The 15,528-nt window shown below is 45.8% G+C and overlaps 1 protein-coding gene across 6 annotated transcripts in view; it reads right to left on the reverse strand.

Moving 5' to 3' along the window:
* The window catches only part of GJA8 (gap junction protein alpha 8), a 42,211-nt gene that overhangs the window by 1,617 nt on the left and 25,066 nt on the right, over positions 1–15,528 (reverse strand). For 3 of the 6 annotated variants that reach the window (XM_064410996.1, XM_064410995.1, XM_064410997.1), the window contains one exon: positions 1,366–6,877. In XM_064410996.1, the coding sequence (XP_064267066.1) occupies positions 5,668–6,867 (1,200 nt within the window). In that variant the 5' untranslated portion in view covers positions 6,868–6,877 and the 3' untranslated portion in view covers positions 1,366–5,667. Of the gene's footprint in view, positions 1–1,365; positions 6,878–10,637; positions 10,819–13,649; positions 13,761–15,528 lie in introns of all 6 variants that reach the window. The other 3 variants (XM_064410994.1, XM_064410993.1, XM_064410992.1) reach the window with 2 other exon arrangements.

A 15,528-nucleotide genomic window follows, 5' to 3' on the forward strand; every position in this document is an offset into this window, starting at 1 on the left:
TATTTTATTTATAATGCTTTTTCCAAACCAGTTACACAGCACGATTCTGGCCTCAAGCAGCTTTTGTAGCTACCAAACATCATTTCGTAGAATCACAGAATCATAGAATGTTTTGGGTTGGAAGGGACCTTGAAGATCATCCAGTTCCAAACCCCTCCCATGGGCAGAGAGACATTTCCATCAGACCAGGCTGCTCAGAGCTCCATCCAACCAGGCCTTGAACACTTGACCAGTGACTCTGGAGGTTGTGTGGCCTTTGGGACAGCCTAAACCAGAGCACCCCGAGAGCCAGAAGTGCCCTACACGTGTCATTCCTCCATGCAGTGGCTGCACTGAGCTTTCAGCTTGGGATATCCCATGGGATAGATAGTTCAGGCTGGAAGGCATCACCTGGCCCAACCTCCAGCTCAATACAGTCAGATTTGGATGCTCAGTGCTTTCCCCAGCCAAGCTTCATCCCCCAAGGATGAGGATCCCACCATGTCTCTGGACACCTGCTTTAGTGCTGAACCACTCTCCATCTGAACTTTTTTTTTTTTTTAGTCAAAATTTTCCTTTGCTGCTCATTGTGATTGTTGCCTCTGGTCTTTTGCTGTGCACCTCTGTCAAGAGTCTGCCTCCATCATCTCTGGAATTCCTCCCCCTTAGGAACCTGGAGAAAGCACTTAGGCCTCCCAATGCCCTCAGCCCCCTCCTCTCCAGGCTGCACAAACCTCCTGTGTCTCTGTACAGCAGTCTGCTGAGAGGAAAGCTGGAACTGTTGACAGATACGTAAGTCTTGCCTCTTCTACTGAAATAGGCTGGTGCCAAACTAGTGGCAAGGAAAGGATTGTGTGCCAGGCTATGTCTTGGCAAAGCTGACACATAGTCACTTGCCATGGTTACTGCTCAGCTGTGTGAGCACATTTGGTGTTGGCAAAAAGCCTTTCCTGAGCCGTGTTAAAAGGCACAGCACACACAGAGCCCAAGGAATGGCAATGTCATTGTGTTGGGGGGGAAAATTTATTCCAATACTTTGACAAGTCCCCTGATTTTGGTACATTTATCCAGCCCTGGCCCTCAGGAAATCTGGCACCATATACTCTTTTATCACAGCTGCCTTGGGCTTACAGGAAAGCTTTAGTGTAGTACTCATGGATGTTCCTGTCTTTACTGAACAAAACTAAGCCTAGGCTAGGATTACTTTTGGTTGTTAGCCTGAAAAGCCATTTTCTATACAAAACAGCAAACTGCCACTTTTTTTTTTTTCAGCATTGTGTGACACAGCTGCTCTTTAAATGTAAAACTGCACAGTCAGTGAGTTACTGAGCAGCAGGAGAGATAGGACTTCCCCCATCATTAAGTAGGTTTGATGCCCACACAGACCTAGAGAGCAGAGATCCCCCAAATCTCTCCTCTCCTGCAGGAGGAGGAATCTGCACCTCACTGTGTTTCAGCACTGAGAGGTTGTGGGTGTCGGTCTCTGTCGCCCTGAGTGGTTTAAAGCAGAAGCCCAGCAACATTCTGTATGATACAACCCTCTCCCACATGCCTTCCAAGTGCCTCAAAACTGTCAAGAGCTCCACCAGCCTGAACCAAGTGCTCCAGGAGCTGCCTTATTTAAGCACAAACGCTGCCCCAGGGCAGAAGCTGGGGTTGGAGAAGAGGGGTCCACATCACCACACTGTCACCACAGCTCCATACATGGCCTTGGCTAAGGTGGGAGACATGGGTGAGGGAATCAATAAAGTCTTTTTTACCCAAGGCAAATCCACATCCATGTTAATGTTGTCAGTGCAGTGCAGTGTTCCCATCTCCAAACTACTGCCCTTCTGGTTGAGGAGTCATATATTACCCAAGTTAGCAGTTCTGCCAAGAAATAACAAGGATACCATGCATTTCAGCAGTGCTTTTCATCAGATCATTCCTACTTACTTTACAAACAGAATTAAGGAAGCCTCACAACATCCCTGTGAGGTAGGTGGAAATTCTTACACCCATTTTACAGGTGGAGAAAAAGGCACCGAGAGGTAAAGTGATTATCACAGCAAGTCAGAAGCAGAGCTGGAAATAAATCTAAGATTATTATCCTAGGTCCACTGCTCTAGACACTAGAGAACACCAACCCCCACATGCTATTGTAAGCTAAGAGACTACCTTGCTCTTCTACTTTCACCTCCTTTGGTGATTTTGACACTTGCATCTTATGCTCCTTGCAGAGAGCCATGTGGTCAGTTAGGAATTTATTTGCACAGGGAGCCAAGGGGGTAAACACACATTTTTAAATTATCCAGGCATGGCGCTAATTGTCCAGTGATTTCCCCCTTCTCAAGGAAATAATATTCCTCGTTTATCATATATATCTCTGTGTTTTGCTAAGTTATTTTTTTGGGTAGAATCATACACTGAATCCACAGCTCTGAGGCTGTTATGCAACTTCACTAGGAATTTTTTGAATAAACATTTAAGTTTGTTTCTTTGAGAGGGAATAAAGCACATTTATGTGCTATCACCTCCAGAAATAGCAATAATCCTTTGCTCATCTGTAGGGCTTTCCATCCAAGGACCTCCCTTTCCATAACTAGCACAACATGTCAGGCCTCACATCATGATTGTAAGGTAGGAAGTGATTCCCAATTGCACAAGAAGGAAGAATGACTTGCTGACAGTTCCACAGAGATTTCCTTGCAGAGATGAGGCCGAGTGCCAGAAGACCGGACTGTTCCCTGCCCGCTTTGCCGTGCAGCACTGTCCTGATGCCATGGCCCGCGCTTGGTGGCTACAGATTCACTGCCAGCCAGGCAGAGTACTTGAAAACTGGCTTTAAAAATAAAAAAATAAAAACTCAAGAAGCAGTTGAGTGGATGCAGGAGGGAAATGCCAGCTTCTTCTTGTGCTGTTGGGACCCGGAGGAAGAAAGGAGCGTTCCTGTGGCAGCTGTGAGAGAACTACAGTGTCCATGGAGTACACTGCACATGGTGCATTTTACTGAGGCTCTCCAGTGGAAAAGGACATAATTAACATGTGGTGATTAAAGACTGCCCTGCCTCACAGCCACGTTATGAACCATGAACTCCTGATGAACAAGCACTCATCTTCAAGTAGTCCTGCAGTCTAATGAATGTATGAGTGTCAGAGATCAGGAGTGGAATTGTCAAGTAATTAGAAGTCAGCATGGGTGGGTGTCATTCAACCTGTCCGGTACCTTGGTATGTGGAAGGGTCAGATGCTCTGATGCAGGTACTTCATATAAACTGTAACAAGGTTGTGGTTTTTACCTGCAGGAAAGTATGTTTCCAACCCCCTTCAACAAGTGGGCTGGTTGTTGCTTAGAATCATGCAGACTCTTGTCTCTTTCTATGGAGAAAATAAATGGATCCCATCTAGTGTGAGTGTGGTGATTGTGTTTTTCATCTAAATCTTAGCCCTTCCTTTAGTTCTAGTGTTGTGAACTGGGCACAGTGGACTCTTCCTGCTGAAAAACATGCTCTTCCCTCAGTTGTGATAACAGTTCTCCTGTTTCTGTATTCAGAGAGTGGATAAATGGTAGCCTCCAGGCTCTCTCTCTGCATGTGTTGCTTTGTCATATTCCTTCCCAAAACTGAGGAGGGACCTTTCAGTCTTCCTTCACAAGGAAGGACACCCAACAGCCTTTGTCTAAGGAAAAAAAGGTTTTGACCTCAGGCTGCAAACCTTGGGAAAATATCCAGGCCCAAGAGGAGCAAAAGGATGAATAGTGTTAAAAAAAAAAAAGAAAGAAAAAAAAAAAAGGAAAAAACAAAAACAATGCGTGGCACCTCTGTGGCAGCTGAAGAATCCCAATGCACCCTACAAACTTTCTACATATGTACAGCTTATTGTCACTCGGCAGTGAAGACCGGCCACCTTCACGGCCGCGTGGCCAGGCAGGGAACTCCACCAAAGGAGTGGGATCAGGAGCGACAGGACCGACTGTTCTGGGGCTGGGACAGGGCCCAAGCCTACCCAGGGCTCTCACAGACACCCATTTGCCTTTCCTGGGCTTTGAGTCAGACCTGCTACAATGGGAGGCTGCAGGGGGTCTTTTCTAGCTAACGGCGGGATGAGTTTGATGCATTGTGCCAAAGACCTTTTTTTCCCTGACCTGGATTAGAGCCTGCTCTGGGAACAATGGGATGGGCTGCAGCCCAGCAGAAAGAATTTGCTGAGATGGCAGGCTCTGAGGTTTGCAGAGCAGAGCAGAGCAGAGTGCATACCTGCACTTTTTTGGCATGGGGCTCAGTTTTGGGGGACATAGCTGTTAACCTGAAGCTTTTGAACGCATTGCTGCACTGTCCCAGCCAAGAGATGCTGCTGTAGTCCTAAAATTAGAAATCTATATTAGACATCTAAACATTTGCAAACACATAATTTTCTGCCTTCTGTAAAAAAAAAGATTTTTCTGAGTCTCTGAGAGTTCTGTACAGACCTGTTGGCACAAAAGGTCTAAGTCATCTTTTGAAAGGCATTGTCTTACTTGGTCGAGACTTTGGCATTTAATGGAGAAGCAGCCCACTGAATGGCTCCTGTCTGTCAAATGAAAAACAAAGGCTGTCAAAAGACTTTTACCCTATCAGTCTTTTCAAACTTGACCAACCAGTTTTGTATTTAGAAGTTTAAAAAGTCACATAGTTACCCAGACCCCTGGTTTAGGTTCACAGGTGCCTTCAGGACTCTGTACCTGAGATTTGCTGAGTGCCTGGGAGCCTGGAAGCTCTAGGAACTGAACACTTGTCAGGATCATACCATGAAGGCTTGTATTTGGTTTCATGCTCTAGGGGCTATAGCTGTCCCTCTCCTTTCTCAGAAGATTTTTTTCTCCTCTTGCTTGGCTAAATCTAGTTTCAAATCTTTAAGTTACAAGGCTGCAAGTAAAAAATATCACTTGAATTTATTCTTTCCAGTATTCTGAACTAGTCTCAGGGCTGGATGACCCTCTTGGGAACAAATAATCTATCTCTGGGCATCTGCTAAGTCCTAGTAGAGAGCTACTGTTAACCTTGCCCACTGTCAATGTCGCTTGAAGAGCAGAAATATTTTTGACCAGGGAAAACATATTTACCTAACTGAGATATACATTCACAGAGAAATTTGGAACATTTTTGCCTTTATTTTCTGAATAAAGAGGGGAATATTCGGCTTAGTATTTTAGTGTGTTGATGCTAAGCATAGAATTCACTTTGTGAATTAAATAACTGCAATTCCATGCCAACAGCAAAGGGGAGCTCTGCTCAGTGAGCCATAGGAGGAAACAGAAAGAGAAAGACTAGATAGAGTTGTTGATCAGTCTTTCCCCTCACTGGCTGAAAGACAGATCCGCCCCACATTCCTAGAGAAATGTGGAACACAAGGCTTTCAGTAAATATGATCACAGTGGCAACATGTGAGTATCACTGCCGTGTTAGGCTTTAAAATACATCAGTTATGTGTACAGTGTAGATATTACTGTAAGGAGTGAGCTGGCATGTGGAAACAGGGAAATACAGGGACATATGGGGCAAATAAGGCACTGTTACCATGGTAGTACCTTTCCAGTTGAGAATCTTAAAAGGAAATAATATTCAAGTGGCCATTTTAGCACTTTGCTTAAAAATATCTTTTGATTCTTTCTCTATCTCTCCTTTCCTCTTCAACCTTTTCCTTTTCATGTGCTCCCCGCATCCTGCACCTTCATACAGTCAAATCATCTGACCTGGCCCGGCTGCTGGCTTTACTTAGCCTGCTCAGGGGTCTCATATCAGCAGCAAGTTCAGCAGCTGCTGAAGGCCCTTCCACTTCATCTCTCACCACCTCCTCTTCTGCTTTCTTCACCCCTGGCTCTTCCTGAGGCCCTGCATGCTCCTCCTCTCGTTCCTCCTCCTCTGCTCGTACCTTCTCCTCTTCTGGTTCCTTCGCTTGCGCATACGATGGCAACCTCTCATCGAATGCCCTGGAGAGATCTTCCAGTGGTCCCATCCCAATCTTCTCCTCAAACTCATTGTAGGCTGATGGAAGGGGGCTGGGCTCAACCCCTACTTCCGTGAGAGGGAAATAGTGGGACACTGGCTTCTCTTCTTCCAGCAGCTTGTAGCCTTTGGCCTTTGGGATGGAGGGGACTGCGATGGCATGGAGGGGCTTCTCTGGGACCTCTCCAAGCTGCTCCTCTGCTGGCCTCCTCAGAGCCCTCCGGATTCTTTTCAGGATCAAATGACTGATCTCCACCAGGTTGAGGAAGAGGGACACGGAAGCCACCACCAGCATGAACATAATGAAGATGGTCTTCTCCGTGGGCCTGGAGACAAAACAGTCCACAAGATTGGGACAGGGCCACCGCCCGCAGCGGTAAAGGGGGAGAATTCGGAAGCCGTACAGGAAGTACTGACCTACTATGAATCCCACCTCAAAGAGGGTTTTGAAAATGATGTGGAAGATGTACGTTCTCAGGAGAGTACCTTCCAGGCGAAACTTCTTGGTTCCATCAGGGTTGTTGCCTTTGTTTTGGTTTGGAGCCAGGGGCAGCTTCTCTTCGTCCACCTCAGCTTGCTGGCGCCTCTCAGCTTCCTCCCTCTCTTTCCTCTTCTCCTCCATGCGGACGTGGTGCACAGCATGCCCGAAGTACATGAGTGAAGGGGTGGATACAAAAATGATCTGCAGGACCCAGAGCCGGATGTGGGAGATGGGGAAGGCCTCATCGTAGCAGACGTTCTCACAACCAGGTTGCTGGGTGTTGCACACAAAGTCTGACTGCTCGTCTCCCCACACGAGCTCGGCCGCCGTGCCCAGGATCAGGATGCGGAAAATGAAGAGCACCGTGAGCCAAACTCTCCCAATGACAGTGGATTGCTCGTTCACCTGCTCTAAAATGTTCCCCAAGAAACTCCAGTCACCCATTTCTTATGGTCTAAGGGAAGAAAAAACAAAGAGAAAGACCACAAATTATGCTAAATTTTAAAGATTTCAGGTTTTCCCGCTGATGTCTTTTGTTGCTTTGAGAACAGAAAGGCAGGCGGTTGCTTGCTTGCTGATTTGCCTGTTCACAATGATTTATTAGCAGAAGAAGGGCTGGGAAGCCAGAGCAAGCTGCCTGCTAAATTCTTCCTTCCATGGCTCTAAATGGGCAATTACTTTTCAGCCAGGGAGTATATTTATCTCCTTTTGCAGGTGAGAGTCTTCTGTGGCGCCTTGTAGGCTCAGTTCTGTGAGTCTGCTTAGATTTTGTACACGTACAAACACTCACCAGCAATACAGTGGAACAGATTTATCAGCAGGCAGCTGCAGTGGTTACAAGAGAGGGTGAAGCTTTCAAATACTTCTGCACCAGAACCCCTCTCAGGTCAAACAGATCTCAAATCTGCACTCATCTTGCACCTAAACAAACATGAATTCTCTCTAGGTTGCAAATGTCAATTCTACTTTAACAATCACTGTTGGGTAAGAACAGCAATTACAATGCCATTACTGTGGTAGTAATGCTGTACAAGCTTAACAACTACTGTATAGATTAGTTTTGCTATATAGAATATGTTATATGCAGTATAAATATTTGTTGCTATGGGGGCTATTCTTTGCACCTCCTTCTGAAGTTGGTTACCACACTGAACAGTGGAAAACACCACGGTCTCTAACTGGGACCTAAAATGCTATTTGCTGTCTCTAAAATGTCAGTGCCACTATCTCAGGCTAACACAGAGCTGGAAGCCAGCTGCAGATACACTATTGGAAAGCTAAGGCAGTCATCCATTTTCGAGTAATGCAAGTCAAATATTACATCTGTCATTACTTTTGCATTATAGGAAATTATTCCTAGGTCAGGGCTTCATTCTGCATATCCTGAACTTCGCACTATATAATTTCAGGCAAGGGAAGATTTATGAATGAGGAAAATAGAGATGAAAGTTGTTTTGTATGGGTTGATTTAACACATCACAGCAGTCTGAAGTCTCTGAGGAATATTACAGTGGCCCGGAAAGACCAACTTGTAGAGCATGACAAGTGAAACAGGGAACATTATTCATAAAATAGCTGTTCACAGGGGTCTAGAATTCCATCTCTTAGATACTACCTCCATCTATAGTTCCCTAAATGCAGACACATACACAAGCACTCGGAAAAGGAAGGTACAGTCAACAGCATGAAAATCTGAGTATCTAAACTTCCCTCCTCCTTCAGATACCGCTGGGATATATTTGTAATGCCATATGTTATGACACACCAACGCATACCAGTCTGTTTCAACTACTCTGTGTACGTAGTCACACATAGACAAACACGCAAAATATTGAGAATTCTATGGCTCGGGGGAATTTCACAAATTTTCAATCAAAAAAAAAAAAAAAATCACAAAAAAAAGCCCCACAAACTTATGATGGCATTTTGCTAAAGCAAGATGGACTCGTATTCCTTGCCTTCAATCCTAGTAATATTTTTACCCCGGACAGCCATGTTAGAAAATGAAGAAAAGAACACAGTTCCTCAGCTTGCACAAACACCTCGCATACATAAGTGGCAAACATATAATTTAATCACCAAGGAAAATTGCTACTTTCTCAGTCATTAAAGTCGTGTAAAGAAGTGTGTTAATGTCAGCGCTTACATTAACAAGTCTAGCAGAAGATTATGCTGTTTACATACATTATCTAAACTGATTTAAACATCCTCTTTCTGCAAATTCACAGAGCAAAGTACACCCCACAGTTACCAATCACGTGCAACTCTGTAAAAAACATGACTACACACAGTACAAGCTTCATTGTTCCCCAGGCACCTCGGTTACCTCCATCTCCTTCTCTCCCTGTGAGTCACACTGATATCTACGCTATCATTTGAGCATTTCCACTGCAGCCCTCAAGAACAACATTCTAGGTGTGATAGACCTCATCACACGGAAAACTCACTGTACAAGAGAAGGGAAAATGTTTCCTGTCTAACTCCATCGCACATCTTGCTCGCAGCTTGCTGCAGTTGGCTAAGCCCTCCCTGAGATCACTTCCAGCTGGCCACATTCTTCACAACTCTGCCATGCCCATCCCCTCTGTTTTCTGCAAGTGCTTCGAGGTTGCTCAGTCAGTTCAACTGCGAGCAATGATATTGGGTGGAGGGATGAGGAGCAGCACAACCAGCCCGAATGTCTGGGGCTCCACCTGCAAGCAGTCAGCCCCTCCAGCCTCAAAAATAAGAGGTATTTATGTAGCCACCTTTCCCCTGGAATCGCCTGCCATGAGGAAAGAGCAGGACTCTGCCTGAGCCCACTCAGAGCCAGCAGACTGGTGTTCTGGCTGCAGACCCCCACCCTGCACTCCAGGACGTCGCAACCTGCGCACGCTACCGGCAATAGAGGCTCGACAGGTTAAGGATGGGGAGCAAGCAACTTGCCGCTGTCAGAGGCTCCACCGAAGAAAGGTGTCCCCCTCCTCTCTTGGCACTCTGCAGGGAAGAGTGAACTTTTGTCTCTCTTCTTCCCTACCCTAAAAGCCCCAATCTTGTCGCACGACTGAGCAGATATGACTGAATTGGCTCTGATGGTGGGTTTTAGTTGCCCTGCAATATTTAAGCTCCGAGCCAGACGGCTTTATGAAGTGAGTGACAGTCAGTGACGTGGGGAACAATAGGGAGAAAAAAAATAGAGAGAGAGAGAGGCAGAGACACAGAGAGGAGAGTCCACTGAACATGAAAAAGCAGAGGGGGGAGAGGAACAGGCAGCAGGCAGTGAAAACCTAATACATGCATAAATGGGAGTTTGCTCAGTTAAGCAGGGACCAAAGCACCTCTGCAGTTCCACTGTGGTTTAGCACAGTTCTGTGTGTGACCACACTCGCTGGTCTTTAGGTGCTGTGGTGTGGCAGGTGAAAAGGGAATACCAACATCTCTGATGGTGGCAGGATTAATTGAATTAATTTGTTTCCCTACACCCAACTCTGACAGACAAGTTTCATTACTGATTTTCAGGCAGGTACTGAAGTACTGGGTTTATATTTGGCATTATCGGATACTTTGTTCCGCTCTTTAACATCTTTTACCTGGAAAAAGCAGCAGAATGGGAAAACAAGATTATCAGTCAATATTAATCAAGGCTGAGAAAGACCAATTTTACAGCCTCACCTCTCAGTGTCTCAGCTCTGCTCAGTTTTTCCTCCAAATGCATCTTGCATGTACACATGCATCAAGAATGTCTAAACCAAACTGTTTTGTTAAGGAGCACAGCTGAATTCCAGCAGCCCAGCACACAGGAATGTTACCCCAGGCACACTTGCCTGCCACCAACCACCTGCAAAAATGCTGGAGAGGTCAGAGAAGAGAGGAACCACAGGCTCAGTAATGCATCCACAAGTACAGCTAAATGCCCTGAGAGTTTTGATTACAAATCAAAGGCTATAACCTTACTCTGAGGTATGGTTTTTGTAGTCTCTCTGGAGACACTGCTCAGAATGTGCTCTTGGTGCTCAGCTCTGAAGAAAAAGAGGATTACTGGAAGCAAGATTTGCTAAGCAGTGATACAGATGCCAGGCTCATAAAGTGATGAAGCAGCAAGTACCTCTCCTCTCGTTTTATGCAAACTCAGCACTGAATTTAATTTCCCAGAATGGCATTGGGAGACACTCTGTCTCCAGAAATGCTATCATTTGAATGAGATATTAAAACACGAGGGCCACAAAATTTTGTACCTTCAAACCAACAGTTTCAGGCCACTCTTCTGTGGCTCTGGGCATTTGTGTCCATGTAAGTTCAGAGCTTCATCTCAGGAGTTGTCTTCCCAAACAGCTTTTCGGCTGATTTGCAGAGCCCCAAGGTCCAAAGCACAACTGGAGGCAGAGATGATGTTTTTCAAACTGGATTTCAAAAGAGCTAAAGTGTGAGAGATGGAAAATAGTAATATTTTGCAAGAGGAACCAGTCTGGAGACACAAAAGAAAAATCACCCTCAATGCACATAGTTGGACTGAAAGTTATATTCTGAACACCTTAAGAAATCACTCTCCTAAACAGGGAAGCAGCAGCAGAACATTTTTTAGCCCAATACCACATAAAGCATGGGAACAGTCTTCCTGGACAGAGGACACACAAGTCCCAAGAACACGACATGAATAAGAAAAGGCATGGTTGGATGAGAGGAGCAAGGAGAGTGAGGAGGAAAGAACACCTTTGTGGTTTTCTTTTGCTATATGCTACTGAGATAAACTAGTATCAATGCATGAGTGAGTGGTCATCACTGCCATCCCTCAACCCCTCTCTGGGAAGCAGTAAGAGAGGGAGGAACAGTACCACCAGCACGCAGCACTTTTAGAGAGTATCTGCAGGCTGGTGCATCACAGCAGGCAGGTGGTTCAGATGTTAAACTGCCCATTCCTTTTCAAACCAAAACTGTCTTTTTGGAAAACTCAGCTCTAGCTGAAGGTGCACATCCCTTTCTAGGCCTTTTCTCTCTAATATAATGAGCCAAACCCCAAATCTGGTATGCAACTACATGGCTGTAGTCCATCTCTAAATTACATCCAGCTACTGTCAGAGACCTTTCCCATTAACCTTCTATTTGCCTTTTGCTAATTCTATCCAAATATCAAACATTGTCTGACATGTTGCACAACAGCAACTGATGCAGAAATTACATTCAAGTCTGTGATTTTTGGGTCTGTGTTACCTTCATCCAAATGATCAGGGCTGACTTTCTTTGGTATCACAGAGTGCAAAGCCTTTAGCATGGGGTGCACTCAGTTTGCAGGACATGTCTGGTTTATGGAAAACCAGAGTGCCTTCATCTAGAGGCTTTTTATGAAAGCACCACAGAGCTCTGGGTGAGGTTCTCCAGCTCATTAGAGCCTCCTCCCTCTGAAGAGAAGGGTCTGAATGAAAATGAAGCTGGGCAGTGAGGAATTACTGTTGTACTGGGGCTATGCAGAGAAGTGGTTGTTTGAGATGGCCATGAAGAGAAGGCAGAGCACGAGAAGAGCAAGAAGTTGACTTGATTCTCTTAGGCACGAGGGTAATGCTGGAAGTCAGGGCTACCTTTGTAGCATGAAAGCAGTGGCTGTGAAAGGAAGGAGTAGAGACCATAAAAGCAAAGGTCGAGAAGACTGGACCTCACATGCAGCGTGTGACAATCACTGAGTCTACAAAAGAACTGCAGCACTGACAGGGCAAACACTCTCAACCTGTGTACCTTAGTATTTATGTTCTCATTAGCAACCTGTAGATGTGCTGAGTACTTTCATCCCCCAAAACCAGTGCTAAAAATAGTACCAGCTAGTGAAAGTAACACTGTTAACTCACAGTGGCTTTTCCTTGCCTTTGGGACTTTTCTTGCCTTCAAAGAATCATGGGCATCTCCTGCACTTTTCAAGTACTATTTTCTTTTGGAAAGAAGTTTGCTTCATTGCTGACTTCTCAACCTTTATCTGCTTTGAGGCTGGTGACTGAGCTTCTGTCCCTGGCACCACTGAGTCTGTGAAGTCTCCACTGCAACTCAGCCTTTTGCTCAGAGACTACGAGGTCACTTGGGGAATGTGGGGTTTTTCATTCCAAACGGATTTCCAACACAGACATGATGTCAGGACAAGGCAGGGCCATGCTATTGAACAGCTCTGTTCATGCATGATAGCAGATTGTGCAATTATATAGCGCACAACCCTGGATAACGATACCCCTCCCTCAAACAAAGTTATCTTCTGGGGATCTGCTTAGCTAGGAAGTGGCACACGCTTCCTGTTCTTCTGCTGAGCACACAAACCCCTCACTTGTGGCTGAGGCTGAACACTGGGCACATTCAGCCTCCCTACAAGAAGCTGGGACCTTCACCCAGTGCTCTCCTCTGCCAGACACTCACCCAGCTCTCTAGTAATGTGTCCTTGTCCATCCCAGAGCCAAAGTGATCACCAGATTTTATCATCTCTCTGCCACCTACTGGCCTCAGAAATCATGTAAAGTGTAGCCAGCCCTGGACAAATCTTTAAGCAGACCTTACCATGTCCCTGCAGTCCTGGCAAATGTCACTGCCTGCATTTTTAGGGCCAGGCTCCCAGATTTTTCCAGGACTCTCTCCAGGCAGCAGGTGGATATGAATTGCTGGGGAATATATTTTGCTAGGGAGGTGCAAGCAAACCATAAAGAAAAGAGAGGGAGGAAGATATAAAGCATCAAGGAGGAAGAAAATTGGGGAAGTATGTAACAGGAGGGCAGGAACAGAGGAGAGGTGAAGATAGGGCTGGGTTGTGCTGAGCCTCTAGTGGAGGATGAATACTTATGGGAAACATGTTTTTAATTTTAGGGATGGAACCAAACTAGACAATTAATAAAGATAAGGAGGGCAAAAGTGAATGTCTTTCAATATCTGTTAAATGCAGTTCTTCTCTGAAAATTACTGTTCTAGGAGGACCTGGGGAATTACAGGCCAGTCAGCCTAACTGTGATACCTAGAGAGATATGGAACCAATTATGAAACAATCAATTTATAAGGAGCTAAAGAACAATAAGCTGATAAGAAACAACCAGCAGGGAATTTTGAAGAACAAATCATGTCAAACCAAGCTAATTTCCTTCTTTGACTAACAGGCCTGGTAGATGAGGAGGAAAGGGTAAGTGTAAAATACTTTGATTTCAGTGAACAGATAGAAAATATGTAGATTACAGGCTCCCAGAGCACCAAGCAGAGTCACCATGCAGAAGGTACACTGGTTGAAGTACCTTAATCAAGGGTAATTATCTGGGCTTCACTTTTCCAGCTGGGAGAAGTGTGTCCCTGAAGTTCTGCCTCCAGGGCTGTTCAGTATTTCCTTGAGTGTCTTGGACAACAGACTAGAGGACAAAAGGAAGAGGATGACAGCTGGGCTGGGGGTCAGCAGTCCCTCCTGAAGGCAGGAGGCTGCAGTGATTGGAATTTGAGAGGAATGTGAGACACTGGGGAGCTGGGCTGCCTCTGCAGAGGTGACTGCACCAAGATCCAGCTCAGGAAAGGGCTGCACAGACACCAGGAGTGCTGCTCCAAACTCAGTGGTGACCAGTCCAGCAGGGAGAGCTGGGTGGGACCAATGTGTCTGTTAAGTGAGATCCCCACAGAAGAGGACAAATCTCATTCTGAGGTGCTTTAATGCAGATTTTGTGTATTAGGCAAGGGAAGCAATTATTTTTTGCATTTACTTGATACTGCTGAGCTCCCAGCAGGAACAGTGTGTCCACTCCCAGGCACTACATTTTACAGGAGATGCAGACAAGCTGGAGAAAGTCCAAAACAGAACAGCAAAATGATAAGAGAGGTGGAAAAAAACCCATGACTTATAAGGAATGGATAAAATAATTGAGTTTGTTTTCTCTAGGAAAAGAACAACGGGAGGGGAGGTATGATAACAGTCTTCCAGCACATAAACATTTGTTATAATGGGTGGAGAGACTAAACAGTTGTCCCCTACATTCACCAAAAGGAGAAGAGGAAATAATCAGCTTAATTTGCAATAAAAATGATATAGCTAAACATTAGAAAAACACTTTGCAATGGCAAGAATAGCAAAGCACAGCAGCACACTGCTTGGGGAGGCTGTAGAATCACAGGAGGTTTTTATGAAGAGGTAAACAAACATCTGTTAAGGATGATCTTACCTCATAAGCAGAAAAACAAGCAGGGGGGGAGAGGGCGGCTTTTTAAGGCTCTATGGTTTTGGGTAGGACCATAGAGCCTTAGAAAGCCTCCCAAAGGCTCTATGGTCCTGCCATAGGACCAAAGACCCAAAGAAACCTCACAGAAATATTTTCAGTCGAAAAACACACACAAAAATAAGTACGTTGCCACCAGTTGTGAAAACCCAGCCCGGGGGGGACACCAGCTCAGAACTGGGAGTGCCAGCAAGGAATTCCACTTGAGTTAATTATGTCCTCTGGAGCGGGGCTAATTAGCTGGGGCAGTGAGAGGCACGGTGGAGCTGCCCTGCTCAGCCCAGCTATCCCTGCCAGCAGAGCTGTCCCCAGGACACCTGCAGGGCAGTCACAAACGAGTCCTTTGCCTCCGAGCGTGCTGCAGAGCTGGAGGTGTTTGCTCACCAGGACCAATGTGCAGCTCTGTGGCCCAGCCCGGCCCTTCAGAGAGCTGCTCTGACCTTGTCCCGGCGCAGCCCGCGCCGCTAGCGGGCGGTGTCTCCGCATCCGTGCGGCGGCTCCCAGGGATGCTGTGCGGGACCCGCAGCGCCACGGGCACGCTGAGCCTTCTCCGGGCCGCACCCCACCTTCCTCTTCACCTGCCTCCCAAACTTCGCCCGCAGATGCAAAACTGAGCACGGCAAACGCAGGAGAGTTCTATGATGAGAGGTTGTATGAGAGGTGATGCTGTAATCACTACTCTGAATACGATTTTTTTTACTTTTACAATGGATAAGCAGATGGAGTTAAACTGACGTGAAGATCGTTTTGATGCCTCTAATTTTACCTATAGACTCAGTGTAAACTTTGTTGACAAAGCACCTTTTTTACTAGTACTTTCACCTGAACCTGCATCCCTTTTCCAGGAAATATTTCATAGGTATACCAGCTGACCTGCATGATTTTCCCTTTAACAATAACATGGTTAATAACAGCA

Source organism: Passer domesticus, chromosome 2 (genome assembly GCF_036417665.1).
Source record: "Passer domesticus isolate bPasDom1 chromosome 2, bPasDom1.hap1, whole genome shotgun sequence".
NCBI classification, from domain to species: Eukaryota; Metazoa; Chordata; class Aves; order Passeriformes; family Passeridae; genus Passer; species Passer domesticus.